This window comes from Peromyscus maniculatus, chromosome 4 (genome assembly GCF_049852395.1).
Source record: "Peromyscus maniculatus bairdii isolate BWxNUB_F1_BW_parent chromosome 4, HU_Pman_BW_mat_3.1, whole genome shotgun sequence".
Classification (NCBI taxonomy): domain Eukaryota; kingdom Metazoa; phylum Chordata; class Mammalia; order Rodentia; family Cricetidae; genus Peromyscus; species Peromyscus maniculatus.
This window is the reverse complement of record NC_134855.1, coordinates 142,020,681-142,039,684: the sequence shown is the minus strand read 5'-3', so window position 1 is coordinate 142,039,684 and position 19,004 is coordinate 142,020,681. Positions and strand designations below refer to the sequence as shown.

Sequence of the window (19,004 nt, the reverse complement as noted above, 5' to 3'; positions counted from 1 at the left end):
GGCCAGTTCCCTCATGCTCCTGTACCCGGACTGCACCATGATGGGCTGCACCTTGAACCATGAGCCAAAATAAAACCTTTTCCCTTTAAGCTGTTTTTGTTCAGATATTTTTATCACAGAGACGGGAAAAGAAACCAAGACAGAGACTGATGACCGATGTTTTACTTTTTATTGGCAAAAGTGCATTTATTTGGTGTATACAGGTATGTGCCACATAACGATGCTTCGATTGACACAGGCCATATAGATAACAGTGCTGTGGGCCGCAGGAATATATCACAAGAACTCAGCTGGTTATGGCAAAGTCACTACCTGGAGGGATCAGGGAATTCCTCCAGAGGAAGCCACATTCCAAGGAGCTTTTGGTGTTATTTGGCTTGTTATATATCAGCTGTCTTCTGTTATGAAAATCATGCGTGCATTCATTTTTTTCCCAGTTGATTTTTCTCTAAGAAGGGCTAACAGTGTGGACTGATCACTCTCTGGACATACACATTCTGGGTATTTGGAGAACAGCTTCAGGAAAGGCTTCCTCTGGAATCAGATATCACCCTTAGCCACTTTCAAGGACTAACAGTAACAACAGTCCACGTGCAAGTCTCCTGATTTAAGATAATTTCCGGCCGGGCGGTGGTGGCGCACGCCTTTAATCCCAGCACTCAGGAGGCAGAGGCAGGCGGATCTCTGTGAGTTTGAGGCCAGTCTGGGCTACCAAGTGAGTCCCAGGAAAGGCACAAAGCTACACAGAGAAACTTTGTCTTGAAAAACAAAACAAAACAAAACAAAACAAAAAAAAAAAAGATAAATTCCACAAGGAGACACCCCCTAGGTCAGGTGGACATTAAATAATAGCTTTACACAATTTAGCTCGGACCCTTCTTTCTTACAGCCTTACTAACTTTATAGACCGCTAACTCCTTACCTAACCACTTCTAGGAATATTTAGATAACCCTCTGCACTGACAGCTATGCTCAGCCAGAACCCCAGTTCAAGCCTCCCTGTAATTATCATCATTGGCAGCATCTAGCCAGGTCCATCCCCAGATGGAGGAAAGTACCTTATCAGAGATACCTCTGAACTCTAAGAACAGACTTAAACATCCAGGCTACCTGTTTGAGAAGGCCTGACGGATGTACCAATTAAGCTTTACTTCCTCCTTTCCCAAACCTTACCTCTAGTTCCAGATCTCCCTTTAACAATCACCAGAGGCAGCCGGGCGGTGGTGGCGCACGCCTGTAATCCCAGCACTTGGGAGGCAGAGGCAGGCGGATCTCTGTGAGTTCGAGGCCAGCCTGGGCTACAGAGTGAGTTCCAGGAAAGGCACAAAGCTACACAGAGAAACCCTGTCTCGAAAAACCAAAAAAAAAAAATAAAAAAAAATAAAAAAAAAAAAACAATCACCAGAGGCATCTAGCTGTACACAGGTTGCCTAGCGACCGAGCACACTTTCCCCTACCTTGCAGAAAAACGGCAGATAGCTTGGACAGATAGGAGCCACAGGAAAAAAGAAGGCAGTTTTATTTTCTCCCATTGACCTAGCAACTTACAGATTCTTAACATTTTCTACCAATCACGTTTAAGACTATAGTGGAGCACATAAGATTTCTCTTCTTAGATATTACCTGAATTTAGCCTTTAGTTAATTCATTCCCCCATTGGTCACTTCCCTTTGCCCTTTGAGGTTGCAAATGATAATTAATGGTTATTGTCTCTCTATGTGATTCTTATCACCCCTCCGTTTGACCCTGGAAGCCTGGCTCTGCACTACCAAGGGATTACTGCTTGTAAGTGTATATATACCAGGGCTTCCAGGGCACGGAGGACAGAGAAGAGAGAAGAGAATGGAAGAACTAGATGGGTAAGAACTTGAGAGGAACAAAATGAGATGGGGAAGAACTAGATTGAGGGGCTAGAAGAGAGTACTAGAGGAACGAGATGGAAGATGAGGAAGAGCCAGATGGGGAAGAACAAGATGAGAGAGAAGGAGATGGGAGAGGAGTTGATATGGGAAAAAACTAGATGGATGAGAACCTAGAAGGGGCAGAACTAGATGAAGGAATTAAGATAGAACCTGGAGGGGACAACAGATAAATGTAAAGAGAAATTGGACAAGAAAGGAGCTAAAAATGAGAGCAGAGTATAAGCTTGTAGAGAGAGAACTGACAGAATAATAAAATGTGTGGACTAAGGAATTTCGTGTACATAGATTCATTTCTTTTCTTCAAAGATAAATTATCAGCTGGTTATAGATTCTTCCTGGACCCTGGGAGGGGACTATCGAGGGGCTGGACCCCCATAGTCCCCGATACAACAGTGGGTCCACAAGATTGTAAGGGAGCTGGAAACAAACGTCCCCTATTGGCCAATGTGGCTGAACACTTGGTTCCCACCTGGCGGTGCTGTTTGGGAAGCTTCTGGAACTCCCAGGAGGTGGGACCCGACTGGAGGAAGTGGGTCACTGGGCACAGGCCTTGCAGTTTCATAGCCTCCAGCTCCTGCCACACCAGCTGCCACATCTTCCTTACCATGGTGGACCATGTCCCTCTGGAACCTAAGCCAAAACGGCCCTTTTCTCCCTTAACTTGCTTTTAAAGGATGCTTTGTTACAGCAACGGGAAGGTAACTAAGTCAGGCAGCTCCTTTCCTGCGTCTTTTTGTTTGGCTACGCACAGTTGTTAAAGTGCATACTGTGCTCAGCACCGTGTCTCTGCACACAGTTGTTAAACTGCATACTGTGCTCAGCACCGTGTCTCTACACACAGTTGTTAAACTGCATACTGTGCTCAGCACCGTGTCTCTGCACACAGTTGTTAAACTGCAATCTGTGCTCAGCACCGTGTCTCTGTCGGCCACAGCATGCTGCACAGGTTCGTAGCCTGTAATATATAGATTAGGTGTGTGCCAGGTGACATTATCTGGGCTTCTGGAAGCGTTTTCTAGAATACCAGCCATGGTATTCCGGTGTTCAGTTCTGTCTCTCTGGTGCTTTCTAGACTGAGGAAGTAACTACAGGAATAGCTCTGAGCGAACCTTTGAGGGGACTCAAGGCAACTGTCCCCTGGCCTTCTGGTCACTGCTTAGGTCAAGTTGTTCAGTGCATCAACGTATGGTTTAGGGACACCACAGGTGGTGTCCCTGCTCTAGAACACTCACCATGCAGTTGGGAGACACAAGTTCACCTGTCTTTGTGGGGCCAGCCTGACTTTGTCATCCTGATGCTTTCTCTTCCTGACTGTTCAGCCTGTAGATTTCAAGCCAAGCATTAGACGTGGGCTCAGTCATGTCACAGCGTCCCCACAGTTGCCTACTGCCAAACCTGTGTGTGTGTGTGTGTGTGTGTGTGTGTGTAGTTTTCAAAAGAAAAAAGCTACACATCTCAGCAGCTTCTGGGATGAGAAGAGAGGCAGCCACGCCTCTGGAGTCAGGGTCAGCACTAGGACCCTGCAAACAATTGTAGCCTCTGCTTTTGACTAAATCTGGAATGGCACAGAAAAGACACAACTTGGGGACCTAGAGAGAAGCTCAAACTATAGCAAGGTTCTGACCGGGACACCCAAGCAGACATCTGGTGGCCAGCGAGCCATTCTGATACAGCTCCTGTGTGTGTGTGGAGCAGTTCTAGGGGGACAGAGGGCATCAGATGCAGCTTTTGGACACTGCACACTAGATCTGCTGTGCAGGAGGAACTCAAGACTAAGTAGTCCCACTGACTTCACACTCAGTCCAGACACATACTGTGAGCAAACAGTCCGTTAGGGGGCGCTGTGCCCATCTTAGACAAGAGAATGATAGGAACGACGAGATCACCAAGTGGTCTCAATGTGGTCTGTTTGTAGTTAGTGGACAGTGTTCTCCCCGCAATCCTGCAACCAACGAGGCACTCTAAGGCATCCCATGAAAACATCAGCTGAGAAAATGGAGACTTCCCTAAACACCGAGGGACTCTCCACAGTAGCATGCTATGAAGGACAGGTGGATTTATAAACGCAAAGCAATAGGGCAGAACTGAAGACTGTCAGCTGCATCAATAATGACCAATCTCTAAAGCCAGCCTCCTGCTTTCAGAGACTCAATTTACTCTCCACTTCACTGACAGAATAGGAGCGATTATAATGGGAGTCCACAAGCTTCCTCCCTGTCCACCCACTCACTGCCAGTGTGCATCTTGTAGATGAACAGGCAGGGCAACAGCATTTCTATCACTGAAAGACTCCTTTCCCCTGGGCACCTGTGGTGATAGTGTTCCCTAAAATATTATGCACCCTAATAAACTTATCTGAGGTCAGAGAACAGAACAGCCATTAGATATAGAGGCCAGAAAATGGTGGCACACACACCTTTAATCCCAGCATTCCAGAGGCAGAAATCCGTCTGGATCTCTGTGAGTTCAAGGCCACATTGGAAACAGCCAGGCATAGTGACACACGCCTTTAATCTCAGGAAGTGATGGCAGGAAGCAGAAAGGTATTTAAGGTGCGAGGACCAGGAACTAGAGCTTGGTTAAGCTTTTAGGCTTTTGAGCAGCAGTTCAGCTGAGATCCATTTGGATGGACACAGAGGCTTCCAGTCTAAGGAAACAGGATCAGCTGAGGAATTGGCAAGGTGATGTGGCTGTGGCTTGTTCTGCTTCTCTGATCTCCCAACGTTTACCCCAATACCTGGCTTCAGGTTTGTTTTTATTAATAAGACCTTTTAAGATTCATGCTACAGGCACCGGACTCCAGCTACTCATCACTCGATGCAGGACAACTTTCCACCCTTGTGCTGGTCAGCTTGACAGACTAGGGTCATCTGGGAAGAAGGAACCTCGGTTAGAGGTTGCCATCACCAGACTGACCAGTGGGGAATTTTGATTGCTGTGGAGGGGCCTAGCCCACCACGAGTGATACCATCCCTGGGCAGGTGGTCCTGGGTGGCATAAAAGAGCTGGCTGAGCCAGCCAGTAAGCACTGCTACTCCAGGGCCTCTGCTCCCCTGCTGTCCTGACTTCCCCAAGTTACTTTCGGTCATGGTGTCTTTATCACAGCGATAGAAAGAAAACTATGACCCACTCCCTTCCTGGAATGTCCTGTCAGCACATAAACATGCAAGTAACCCAATCTTTATGAAGAAACCTTCATTTTAAAAAATTGCATTTACTTGTGTACATGGGGGTGGGTATTGGCGGATTCAGATGTGTGTAACAGAGTTGGGGGCAGGGGAGTGGACGGCAAGAGGACAGCTGTGCAGGAGTTGCGTCTCTGCCTCTACCACATGGGTCCTGGGGATCAAACTCAGGTTGTCTGGCTTGGTGGCAAGTGATCTTACCCCAATTTTATACCACATTGCCCAGGAAGGCTGAAACTTGGAAGAGTCTCAGATTCTTTTTTTTTTTTTTAAATTTTCCAGAGCTGAGGCCCAAACTCATGGCCTTGTGCTTGCTAGGCAAGCACTCTACCACTGAGCTAAATCCCCAGCCTCTCAGATTCTTTTTAGATGTAGTTTAGAAATGCTAAGGAGACCGACCAGCCACGCTGCAGATTCTGACTGCTGAGCTGCCTGTGAGCTGTGCTGGGAGTCCAGGGCTGTAGCATTCAGGCCCATGCTGGGGTGGGATTCATCACCCATGCTTCTGGATCATCCCTGCTCCTGTTAGCAAGCCCTCCCCACACTCCTGTTAGTAACCCCAACAGACTCACTGGCTCACCAAGTTGGACTTTGGTGTAATCGATACTTTGGTTTGGAATAGGTTTCCTTTCAAGGGTGAGTAGGTGTGCTGCATCTCCCCAGTAAAAGTCTCACACAACAAACATCTATTGTTATTTTAATCTGGTTAACATGGGGATAATTTTTAGGATACCAAAAGATACCTCACAGTCTCTAATACCTCCGAATGTGACCTTATGGAAATAAGGCTGTTACAGATGTCAGTCATTAAGGTGAGGTCATGCTGGAGTAAGATGGGACCCTGATCAGACTTGTCCTGATAAAAAGGAAACGTAGACAGACATTCACAGTGAGGACACATTGGCACAAGCTGCAGGCAGACGATGCGGCAGAAACCCAGACAGTCTCCAGCAGTCACAAGAGAGCAGGCTTGCGGGCCTGGGCTGGACTCACTGCCCTGGGTCCTGTGAGATGAGATCCATTCTTCTGATCAGTGTGGCAGTTTCTTCCAGAAGCTGTAGGACTCTTGCAGACCCACATGTGACTATTCTCTTCAGCTGCTTTTAAAGATTTTTTCCCATTTAATTAGTTTTGATTTTTGTATCTTAAAGGTTTCTTTTTTTTAAACAACTTTAAAAAGTATATTGTTGTTGTATGTGTGCCTGGGTGCAGCACAGTCCATGTACGGTCAAAGGACACCCTTATGGAGTCGGATCTTCTGTCCACCTTTACAAGTGCCCTGGGTTGCCGCTTGCAGAAAAAGTGCCTCTCCCAGCTGAGCTCTCTACAGGACCTTCAAGATTTACTTGGATGTGTCTTGTTATTATGTGTTTGGGGCTCATTGATCCTCTATTTGTGGACATACATTTTTTTCATCAGACTAAACGTTCCCCCCAGCAGACAGCACCCCTGTATACTAAGTCACACTAATAAAGGCCAACAATTCCGTAATCACAGAATTGTGATTTGCTGCATCACCCAATGGTAAGCAGAAGGCACAACTAGACAGCTAGGGCACAGATCTTCAGAGGGCAAAACATCTACACAAAGCAGCCAACAGACTTCCTTTATAAGGAGCTCTGAGTGTTGGAAGACCAAGCAAAGAAAAGTAAGTATAAGGGACACATTCTGACCAACTTGATAAAAATGCTTAAGGATTCTATCAGTGAGTTTTTAAACATTTTAACCTTTATTTATCTATCAGTGAGTTTTTAAACATTTTAACCTTTATTTATCTATCAGTGAGTTTTTAAACATTTTAACCTTTATTTATTTATCAGTGAGTTTTTAAACATTTTAACCTTTATTTATTTTTGTGTGTGCATGCCATATCACACCTGTGGAAGCCAGGGTAACTCTCCTATCATGTGGGGCCCAAAGATTGAACTCAGGTTGTCAGGCTGCCAGCAAGCACCTTTGCTTGCTAGTTCTGTCGGGACCTCTATGAGTAATTTTAAAAACAGATGATAAAATTCCATTCGCAACAGCAACCAAATCTTTAAGTAATTATTAAAAATCTCAGGGAAATATTACTATTTGTATTGATATACACATATATTCATGTTTCAGTATATATTATATACATCGAATACATGTGCATTCACAAATACGTTAACCTTACTGAAGGATATAAAATACAAACTGAATAAATAGACCACTCTTGTTCTCAGTGGGATTTCTGATGAGTCTCAAACAAAGGGCAGCTTCCCCCCCCCCCCAAGAACCCAACATCACAACCAGAAGCAGCGGACAAGCCAGAGAGACTCTCATTTCCAAGACTCAGTTGGATGATACAACTTAGTCTGGCCACTCCAGCGGCTGATTAGCCGAGTGACAGCATTTTGTCACTTTGCCAGCTTCGTCACAGGCAAGGCCCAGGACAGGAAACCCAGTGGCTCTTCTTTGTCAATGAAATAAACTCACTTCACTGTCCTAAGATTTGACAATACATCAGAGAGCAGGGCTGGGTTAGTAGAAAATTCCACTTGTGGCTGGCTACCAAGACTTGACATTAGCCTCACACTAATGCCACAGAATGGCATTCTGGCTGGAGCATACTATGAGATTCTATTTGGCACCATTGAGACCTTTTCTCAGAAGCTGATAGGTAAATTCTAAGTAACACCTCTATGGACATTTAAAACAAACAAACAAACAAACAAACAAACAAACAAAAAACACTGACACAATCACACCACTGAGGGAACAGAAGTATTTAAGAACACTAGAAGGAAAGACACTTTTGATTCAAACACTCCCCAAATCCTCTTCACTTTTCAAACCTGCTTGTTACATTTTTGCTGTTCTTGTTACGATACCTACAACTGCTGTTTGTCTTAGCTTACCTGAAAGCTCCAGGAGGCACTTACATGAGACATTGCGCCCCTCACTGGAAAAACCCAGGGACTTGGCTGCAGCAAATGCTCACTCACGTGAGGAGTCACTACAGGCGGGCAAAGAACTCCTCACTTTTGCAGATAAGGGAACGGGGTCTATCACTAGATAACAACGTGGACAGAAGACGAGCAGCTTGGATAGTCTGAGCTATAAACACTGTAAATTCGTTTATCACAGTAACAACTGGCAGTGACCTGGGATCGAGACCGGATCCTCACATCTGGCAACACACACTACATAAACTGACTGTGGAGGGTAATCGAGTAGGGATTAATACTTGTTTCATGATCTGAAAGGGAAGCAGGCACACCTGGTGTAATGTTTGAAATGCTGAATGTTTCCATAGTAACACTGAAAGTTTGACATTCATAAAATAAACTGTGCATGTTGCCTATGTGAGCTCTCTAGTTACAGGGCTGACGTCAGCAGAAAACCTTCCATGGTCCACATGCTGACGAGGTCTCACTCCTTTATGCATAACTCAGGATTGGAGCATTATGTAAATTAGCTGTGGCCTTGTTGGAATCTACTTCTTGTGAGTTTTCTGATGTAAAAGGAAGTTTGATTTATGGCGAAATGTTTTCTTACATGTGCTACATTCATAGGGTTTCTCCCCTGTGTGTATTTTCTGATGTTCAGTCAGAGTCCAGAGCCGACGGTAGCTTTTCCCACATTCATTACATCCATACGGTTTCTCTCCTGTGTGAATTCTCTTATGCACTGTGAATGCTGACTTATGGCGGAAGGATTTCCCACATTCTTTGCATTTATGTGGTTTTTCCCCAGTATGAGTTCGCTGATGCTCGGTAAAGGAGACTTTCTGGCAGAAGGTTTTCCCACACTCTTTACACTCATAGGGCCTCTCTCCTGTGTGTGTCTTCTGATGGTGCCGGAGAGCTGACTTCCGGCAGTAGGTCCTCCCACACTCGGGACATTCGTAAGGTCTCTCCCATATGGTTCTCTTATGTGCAAAGCGGCGTGAGCTTTTGTGGACTGTACGCTTATGGTCGTGGCACTCACGATCCTCCTTTGTGTCCATTCCTTCCTGTTGGATGCAGTTTGACTTCACAGGGGATGTTCGACCCCATTTACTGAGCACGCCAAGCTTCTCTCCGGTGTGAGTCCTCTGATGTATCGTGAGTGTTGTCTTCAGGTAGAAAAGCTTCCCGCATTCATTACATTCGAAAGACTTCTTCCCTCTGTGGATTACCTGATGGGCCACGAGAGCAGACTTAGTGCACAGAAACTTGCCACACTGGCGGCATTTATAGGGTTTCTCTCCGGTATGACTTCTCAGATGCACATTGAGGGCCGACTGACAGAAGAAAGTTTTCTCACACTCACTGCACTCATAGGGTTTCTCCCCCGTGTGAATTCTCTGATGTGCCGTCAGGGCTGACAGACAGAAGAAGGTTTTCCCACACTCCTTACATTCATTTGGTTTCTCTCCTCTGTGAGTTCTTTGGTGTACAATGAGGTAAGACTTCTTGCCAAAGGCATTCCCACATTCCTTGCATTCATAAGGCTTCTCCCCTGTGTGTGATCTGAAATGCTCAGCCAGGGCTGACTTCCGGAAGAAGGTCTTCCCACATTCGTTACACTCGTAGGATTTCTCCCCTCCATGGATTCTCTGATGCACAATGAGGGCAGATTTGTCAATGAAGGCTTTCCCACACTCTTTGCATTTATAAGGTCTCTCTCCAGTGTGAACTCGCTGGTGTCGAGTGAGGCTTGCCTTTATACGAAAAGTTTTCCTACAGTAATTACAAGCATAGGGTCTCTCTCCTGTATGGATTCTCTGATGGACAATGAGGGTGGACCTCTTAGAGAAGGTTTTCCTACACTCAGCACATTCATTTCGCTTTCTTTCAGCATGGTCCTCCATTCCTGCAGAGTGGGCTGACTTCTGGAGGAAGGGTTTCCCACCCTTGTTAAGTTCAGAGGGCTGACTTAAAGACTGGATATTCTGGTATGGATTAAGATCTTCACCGTGACTCCTAACATCCCTAACTTCATCACATTTGTTCCGTCTTGTCCCAGAATGGCTTTTGTCAGGCCTTGTGTGGGGTGGGAGCTTCTCACACCCACCGGGCTCAGCAATTAGCTTTGCATTTGCTTGGCTTGACTTTGCAACGGTTTCTTCTGAATTAGTTTTCAAGCCATTTCCCCCTGGGTCATATTTATGGAACATTTTTTCTGAAGAAACAGTATTCATGTCAAGAGCAACTGTTTCCTCGAACAGAATGGCTTTTTCTGGCATCTTTTTGTTACTGAAGACTAAAAATTGCTTCAAATGTTTGTCTTGTATTCCCTTGTCCTTCTCTAAGGCATCATCATCTTCTGGAAGGAAGGAAGGAACAGAACTGACATTAATATGTGAGTTCTGTGCACCTCTGAAATGACAATGTGTACAAAGGCCTTATGGGGGCCAAGTCTTCAGGGCTGGCTTTCCATTCAAGTGTAAATGTCTTCTACTTGTTGCATTTATAAGGAAAATAAAGAAACAATAACACAAGGAGGAGAGGAAGGGGGCAAGGCAGATTCAGCTATACCAGCTTATTTAACTGTGTCAAGGAAAGAAGAAACTGGCAAAGAATACAAGAGCTTTGGACACTGACAGAAACATTCCAACATGGAACAGTCCCCCACATCCCCTGGAAGGATGGCTGACAGGGTGACGTGGACAAGGATCTGGTGGGCACCAGGCAGAGACCAGGTGAAGCAGACCTCAAGAAGCCAGTGACCTGGGGATGTTTCCAGTGACTTGAGAACCTTGGAGTCTGTACACATGCAATGGAGAACAGGAGGCATGAGTGGAGGTGAGTGGAGGTGAGTGGAGGTGGACTGCAAGGAGGAGGCGGGCACTCTGGTGGGCATGGTGGGGGAGAATGAAGACGTCAGTGTGTGGTGAAGGGGTGGGATCTGTGGACAGAGAGCATAAAGCCAAACGTTTTTATATGAATACATTTATTTGGGAAGAACATTTAGGTATATACAGCATAGGTTCTAGAAGATTCTACACAAAGGATCATATAGGGGCCAGCTGTGATCACTGATCAGCCTGGGACTCGAATTCTTTTGTTTTTACCTGCTCGGTCATCACACTTGCCTGGATGGTTCTGACTTGGCGATTCTTCCACTACCCACGGCTCTTTTCCTTGCTCCAATTTTAAGATCACATCTGGTTTGCTAACACGAAACCCTGTTAATGAGAAATAGTACAGAACTTGGACCAAGCTCTGTGGACGTCAAGGACTTACGGACGGGGAAACTGAGCAACAGAGATGCCCAACAACAGCTCAATGAGGCCGGTACAAATTAGTGAAGGGCAGGTCCATGTGTGCACACGTGTGTGCGCACAAACTATCATCTTCCTCCCTTGTTATTCAAGGAGAGAGAATTCAGTTCTAGTATTGCCCGTGTTCTTGGGACACAGAAGAAAGGCTAGCCCTGGGGTGCCAGGTAGAGATTGTACTCACCCACTGAGAGGAGGTTCCTGTAGTTCTCCAGCATCACGTCCCTGTACAGGAGGCGCTGTGCAGGGCCCAGACATTGCCACTCCTCATGGGTGAAGTCCACGGTCAAATCCTTGAAGGAAACCGACCTCTGAAAGAACATGTTTCATCTGAGATAATCAGAACTGAGCAACAGCAAATCTGTGGGACTATCAAAGATCAGGAGGGCACTGCCATGGCCAGTGTTAGGCTATGGAGAGATACTTCATGGGGGAATGAAAGAATAGAAATCACTCACTATTTATGAATGAGGTTTTTAAATGTGTGGAGTTTATATTGTGCCCTGGAATTCTCAGATTACAGGCTCATGTGCAATATGGCTCTTGCTCTCAAGGAGCACCCAGCGTGACAAGTGACACAAGCAGACACCGCACTTCAGGCAGGAACATACATGCTAGACAAAGGGGACCATAAACGGCCCTGTTTTGTGCCATCAGACTTCTGGGAGATGATCCTTTTAGTCCGCACGTAAGGTGTGTCTTGCCACAGTGTGTTCATTGAGAAATACACTGAGGCAAACCACAGACATGACAGTCAGAGAGCTAGTGCTGTAGGGAAGAGACCTGCAGGGGCAGAGCACGCAAGCACCCTACCCTATAATCAGTCATCGAGTTACTGCACCCCATCAGTAAAGCACTCTTGAAGTGCAAATGACCCAGGTGTTGACCTGGAAATCATAATGTAGGTTAAGCAACATGTTAGTACCGATAACCATGCCAATACCATTAACCATCTGTTGTTTTCCCATGCCCCTGGTCAAGATATCAATATGAATAGAAGTACAGCGCTGCTGGGGTGCTCCTTGTCCCCACTCTGGAGACCACTAGTGTGAAACATGCAAATCTGTCGCAGAGGTGTTTGTGAACACCAGAGCAGCAGGCCCCGTGTACACTCGAGAAGCAACTCCGCAGCACCTGGGTGATGGATGGCACGCCATTGCCTAGGGCCAAATCCAGCCACAGGCGCTGCATCTGGCAGTGCCTGGTTCACACTTTGCCCATGACATTTTCACACAGCAACTGCCGCACTCCGAGCTAAAAGAGACTGTACCCAACAAAACTGTAAACAGTACTATCTGCTCCCCTGGAAGGAGTTTGCCGTTCCATACCTGAAAACGGGAAATCGCTAAAAGGTCCAAGCAAAGGGGAAGAAAACCAGGATGCCCTTCTACAGGGAGCATCAGGGGGTGAGACCAAAGTACTCCACTACCTGAGGACCAAGAGGGACTGACCTCATGTGGGCTGGGGACACTATGAGCAGGCTCTATGGCATGACCAGAGCTGGGCACATGCCAACGTAGGAAGCCAGCAATAAACACCCACTCACCAGCACAGGAGGCTAAGGCAACAACCTGCAATGCTGAGCTCAACGAATCTGTGGAGAAAAGGGGTAAAGGCAGCTATCCTGGCAAGTGAATATTTGGTCTCAAAGGAGAGAGAATGGTAATGGGAGATGGTACCTGAGAGCAAACGAGGAAGTCTCTAAACTGACCTGGAATGAGCTCTAGGTCGCACTGTGAAGGGGGGAAAAGGCGCAATGATCTCCACAGGGTAAGATCACGTAAGAAAGGAGGAGATGACAGAAGACACACACAGTAAGGGCCAACCAGGAATTAGTAACTTGTCACCTTCAGGAGGAGGACAGAGGGAGAAAACAACGGGGTGGGGGAAGGGCAGAGGAGAGAGGGCAAAGGCATTTCAGTACACAGATTCCAGTACACAGATTCCAGTACACAGATTTCTGTACACAGGTTTCAGTACACAGATTTCACCACACAGGTTTCAGTACACAGATTTCACCACACAGATTTCAGTACACAGATTTCAGTACACAGATTTCAGTACACAGGTCCAACTCGGCCCCCCCCCCCCCCCCCCCCCCCCCCCCCCCCCCGCAACCCAAGTAAGTGAAATAAACAGGCTATGGAGGGGAACTACAAATAAGACAGACAGCAGCCACCTGTCTGGACAAGAAGTCAAGAGTGCAGTGACAAAACAGAGGAGTCCCAGGAAGGACAAGGGGCAGTCAGGATGTGCTCCACAGGGTAACTAACTGTGCTCCACAGGATAACTAACTGTGTGCTCCACAGGGTAACTAACTGTGCTCCACAGGGTAACTAACTGTGCTCCACAGGGTAACTAACTGTGCTCCACAGGGTAACTAACTGTGCTCCACAGGGTAACTAACTAACTGTGCTCCACAGGGTAACTAACTGTGCTCCACAGGGTAAGCAGCCACTGAAAGGTCATGAGAGACAAGGACCACCCCAGACTGCAAGAGGCCATGGAGACCTGTTATGATACGGCACTTGAGAGGCCTTGGCGGGTAGAGCCAAGATGACCCATGGCGGGTGAGAGACAGAGACGCCCCACAGACAGTGTGCAGTGGAGAGTTTTGTTTGGTGAAGGAAAGAAAAAGGGGAGAGGGAAAGAGAGAGAGAAAAGGGGGGGAGGTGGGCACCACCTCACGGAGGGGGGAAGAGAGAGAGCCGAGGGGGAGCAGTCCCTTCTTAAAGGGAACAGGAACATAGGATGATGTCAGGACGCTGGGCAGGCCAGGGTATTATCTGCTTATTGGCCAGGATTCCAAGAAGTGGGTGTGAATGCTAACAGACACGACAACCAAATGTAGCCCTGGACCCCTGAACTGCAGACAGTCAGTCCCGTCTACACTGCTGTCCGTACAGTACCAGGACTGATTGACAGTTTTTCCTGGTCCTGATCACTGCACTTCGGTACGGACAGGCCAGTAGTGCAGTGTGGGGACGTGTGCAGAAAAACTGTCTGTGACTGGTTGGTACTTACGCTTGTCGGAAATCCTTCTGAAATGCAGTGACAAGACTTGGGCATCCCCCAGCTCTGCAGAAGCCCACATGCTCCCTGAGCCCGAGGCCTGCCACACGCTCCACCTCACGCATAGCTATTGCGGGTCCCTGAGTCCTTTCCTCACCTTGCCACACATCTGCACATACGCAGCACGGCATCTTTCCTTCAGGATGGCGTACCTCTCTCCTAGAGGTAAGTTTACTACCCATATTAAAGGTTGTCTATGAACCACTCCCTCCAAAATAAGCTCCCTGGTAATGAACAGTACTTTATAATTTCCATTACAGCCTAGGCAAGATGGTGACTATATAGCTCTTGATAACCAGAAAGGGTAACCGCAAAGAATGGTAGAAGGAAAAGGCCAGCGAGAGTCGGATGAGGAGAGCTGACTCGTGAGTCCATGCCACACAGACAGACTCAGCTGCCCTTAACAGCATACAGCCCACAGCAGGAGAGATGTTCCCTGTGGGAGAGACTGAATGGTGTCGTCGTCGTAACAAAAGACAAAAAACATATTCTGGTGACTCAGGTCAACTTTATGCACTCTGGGAAGAAAACAAAGGAAAGCCAAAAAGAAAAGGAGACGCCTCGCTGCAAGGAGCACAGGGGTGGAGAGGCAGAGAGAGAGAGGCGTGGCCACAGCCCCCACTTTCACATGGAGGGAGCCCCACAGGTGATGTGCAGACAGGGCTCTGCTCCATGAACGCACAGCCTGGAGGATAGAGAGGAGGGACAGGAATGGGTCCTACAAAAGCCCTGTTCCTAGTCTCAAACAACATGAAGAACTAAGGATCATTTAAATGGGAAGGGACCGGTTCAAAGTAAAATCTGGTGCATGATCTGGAAACTAGAGGCACAATACTACCCTTCTGCACTGGGGCTCAACATGGCTGAAGCCTGCTTCCCAGGGCATAGTACACAGCTTGGCACAAATGTCTGGCTGTTGCAGTTCAGTGGGATGTGACCGGCTTCTGGTAAAGGGACACAGGGCAAGGGATGGTAGGTGTGTGGTATGTCCCAGTGTGTGGAACATCCTTACAGAGAAGAGGTGCCCCAGGTCTCATGTCACTTTCTAATGTCCTGGTCATAGCAGCGGCAAATCTGTTTATCATGAGCTGAACCTTGCCTAGATGTCAATCACAGGAAAGCCACGCCTCCACCAGCTTGAGCTCCACAAGGGCAGAGGTGTTAGCTTTTGCCAAACGACAGGTACAGCATCTGGTGCAGTGTCTGATACCTAACAATATGGTCGATACACAGCGCTTGGTACATAACATGATTGACACACAGCTGTTAAACGAAAAGTCTGGAGGGGCAGGGACTAAAGAAAAGCAGAAAACTGGCCCTGCTAAGTCAAACGTAGGATGCTGAACTTTTTCCTGTAAGTATGTGGACCTGCTGGGGCAGCTCTGGCACTGAGACATTAGACGGGTATTGCTACAAGACAAATGTAAGCACACACCTGAGAAAGGTGGGCAGACCATGGAAAACTCTATCATGATGATTCTGAAGACAGGAACTGAGCAGGGGAAGTAGGGCCAGAGACCTGATACTCATGATACTTAGCAAGGCTTGACAATTGCCTGTGACTAGAAGCAAGGAACAGGAGACTTAACACATACTCATTTTCTCCCCCCTCTCTCCATTTGAGGCAGTTTCACACTGTAGCCCAGGCTGGCCTTGATCAACAGCAACTCTCCTGCGTTAGCTTCCTGAGTGCTGGAATCACACGTATAAGCTGCCACATCTGGCTTTGTGCCTCATTTTCTTTCGAGCCTGTATAACTGAAGGATTAGTGACATTGGCAGGGACTGATGAGGAAGAAGCACACTGAGCAGACAGATGTCAACATCATTTCTTTTCTGCACAGCAGGACTGCAGGTGCCTTTCGGAGGACCCTTGCAGAGAAGAACAGCAAAAATCCCACCCTGAGATTCTTAGAGGAAGAAGATTGCAGAGCTCAAAGGGCTACAAGTGAAGACGCTCAGTGAGAGGAAAAGAGTCGTATGAAGGCTACAAACAGTCAGAATGCATCTGAGGAAGGGATGGTCACACTGCCAAGTGCAACAGAGTTTGGGGAAGCAGAGTGGAAATGTTATTGGGTTTGAAAGTGTGAGATCTGGTCACTAATTCTGATCCCAACAGGGGTAGAAGGCATGGAGTGAGTTGACACTAGATAAGTAAGTGAAATAGTTTTACCACAGGATCGAAAGTCAAACTGAGCCCTGGATACCTGTTTTAAAAGTAGAGCTGAAACACTCAGGAGGCTGCAGGAGAATTATCAGTTTGAGGCCCATCTGGGCTTTATAGTGAGTATTCTTTTCTCTCTCCCTCCTCATCCCCCCCCCCCCGCCAAAAAAGAAAAAACTACTAAAAAGAAATAGTAACAGGGCATCATTTGAGGCACATGCAACCCGTTTATTCTAGGTTTTATCACCACACCAAGGAGAGTGAGCAGAAGGCTGTCTATGCCCCTGAGAACAGACTGGAGACATCTGAAATCACGAGGCCTTGCCAAGGTGTAAATCACAGGAAACCCACAGCTGTTGTTGGTAAAGCTGACTTGGCATCCTCTGCTCAAAGATTCTCTAAAAACATGTTTGTAAACAAATGACAAAAAACCATGGTAACAGCCTATTTCCTATCACTTGGGTCTTTCTTGTACAACCGGAACAAACCTACAGGGATGTATAACTTCTCTTTATTTTTCAAGACATGTTTTCTCTATGTATCCCTAGCTGTTCTGGAACTCTATAGACCAGGATGGTCTGGAACTCAGAGATCCACCCGCCTCTGCCTCCCAAGTGCTAGGATTAAAGTCATGCAACACCATGCACCGAAATAATTTCTGTTTATTGAAGTTCGTTTTTCTGGTATTGATCTGATTCCCTTATTTTCCTTGATGCTGAATTTTATATATTCCTATCATTTTATCTGAGTATATACATTGCAAATCTATGACAAGCCGCTGCCCAAGATGGGAGGTGACTCTCTCAGTGACTTACCTGGAAACTGTCCATTTTCAGGTACTCTCAAGGGCCAGGGATGGTGATCGAAGGGCTGGGTGAGGAAGAATGGGGAATAGAATCAGCAGACTGACAGCTCTTAGTGACTCACAGACACACCATGGAAGGAAAGGACCCTTTGACCAGTATTGTACAGGAAACAACTGCTTGAGGGAATGCCCACTAGTAGCTCTGAATGGACCAGTCAGAACTTTTCTTACTGTGTGAATGGAAACAAAGGTGTTAAACTGAATTATTGTCTTACTTAAGCCTCCTTAAAAAAACAAACAGCACTTATGAGCGGTCCAGCAAGAAAGCAACTCTAAGATTAAGATATTAATTACTTTTTGGCGTCACTTACCTATTTTCCTGCTGATGCATTCAGCAGATGAAGTCAGCAAACCCAGACAGAAGGAGTAAGGGTTTTAAGATGATCACCACTCTGCTCCCCTCCCCTGACCTTAACTGCAGTTTCATGAGAGGCCTCTGCTTAAATGTAGTAGAGGACAAAGGCCTGACCTGGCAATCAACAGAATTAAATTCTTGACTCTGTCACCAGCAAACTACCTAAATGGTTAACATAGCTGCCTTGCTGATTTGAAAAGAAGTTTAAATATCTCCCAAACCTTCTCTGTAGGTACACTGTGTCGTCATTCTATATGAAGGGAGTCAATAAACCCTGGGGTGGGGATGGACGTGGTTTGAGCAACTCAGGCGAAACGGAATGGAGACTCAAAGAAACGACATGGGTTTGTTCGAAGTGATGGAGAGACCGTGTCCTAGCCATGGCTGGCATCCCTTCCCTCCAAACGACAGACCCTCCAATGAAACGCCATTCTGCCTAATATGGACCTGCTCATCCCCTCGAAGATTTACTGGTCCAAGGGCATCCGCAGGACTTACTGCGATCCTGTTTTTGCACGCGCACACACACACCTCTCCTTCCCAGGATGCCCGCCCCGAGGCCTGCAGCCCGGTGACGTCCGCCCGGCCGCTGGACACCTGCGAGCCTCCGCGGGCCCCGGGCGGGCTCCGGTTCCTCCGATCCTGCCCCGAGCTCACTACCCGGTCTTTCTCTGGCTCCCGGGAATCCTCGCTCCTCCTACAGTTCCCAGGAGGCTCCGAGGAACCCTAAGAGCAGTGGGAGCCTCGCCTGGAAGAGCTCGGAGAACCGGAAGCGCGTCCTTCGAGGCTAGGAGACGGCGCGTGCGCAGAGCCTCGGTGCCGCCATTCCCACGGTTTGGAGAAAGGCGCTTGCAGTCTGTCGGGGACTACATTTCCCACAAGGTGCTGCGACCTCCGCCCAGCCGATTTCCTCTCAGTCGCTTGAGTTTAATCAATGGGCTGTGAAACGTAGTACAAAAGGAACTGTGAATAAGAAAAATTACAGACCTGGAAAGAAATTCCAACAGTGTATTAAAAAAAAAAAGATAACGATTAAAGAGTTCTCTCAGAATGAAAAAATAATGGCGAGCTTCCCAAAATTACAGAAAACACCTAATAATTAAAGATTAATCAAACCGTCTCTAAATGTCTTAAAATAATAGCTGTACTGCTTACTCCTAGCTGTCTGAGTTTATCAACAGGTGCATACTTTTCTGCCACTTTTACAGTA

At 47.0% G+C, this 19,004-nt stretch overlaps 1 protein-coding gene across 6 annotated transcripts; it reads right to left on the bottom strand.

Annotated features, from left to right (window-relative positions):
• Positions 1-1,417: 1,417 nt before the first annotated feature.
• Positions 1,418-18,602, bottom strand: Znf334 (zinc finger protein 334). Of its 6 annotated transcripts, none has more exons than XM_042276806.2 (5): positions 17,751-18,602; positions 17,390-17,444; positions 11,524-11,650; positions 11,154-11,246; positions 1,418-10,384 (listed from the first exon to the last, which is right to left on the bottom strand). In XM_042276806.2, the coding sequence occupies exons 2-5, from the start codon at positions 17,402-17,404 to the stop codon at positions 8,571-8,573; spliced, it is 2,049 nt and encodes a 682-aa protein (XP_042132740.1). In that variant the 5' UTR covers positions 17,405-17,444; positions 17,751-18,602; the 3' UTR covers positions 1,418-8,570. The 6 variants fall into 6 exon arrangements, with proteins under 6 accessions (XP_042132740.1, XP_015845775.1, XP_015845774.1 ...); XM_015990289.3 differs by having other exon boundaries at positions 18,293-18,602; XM_015990288.3 differs by having other exon boundaries at positions 18,326-18,602.
• Positions 18,603-19,004: the final 402 nt, after the last annotated feature.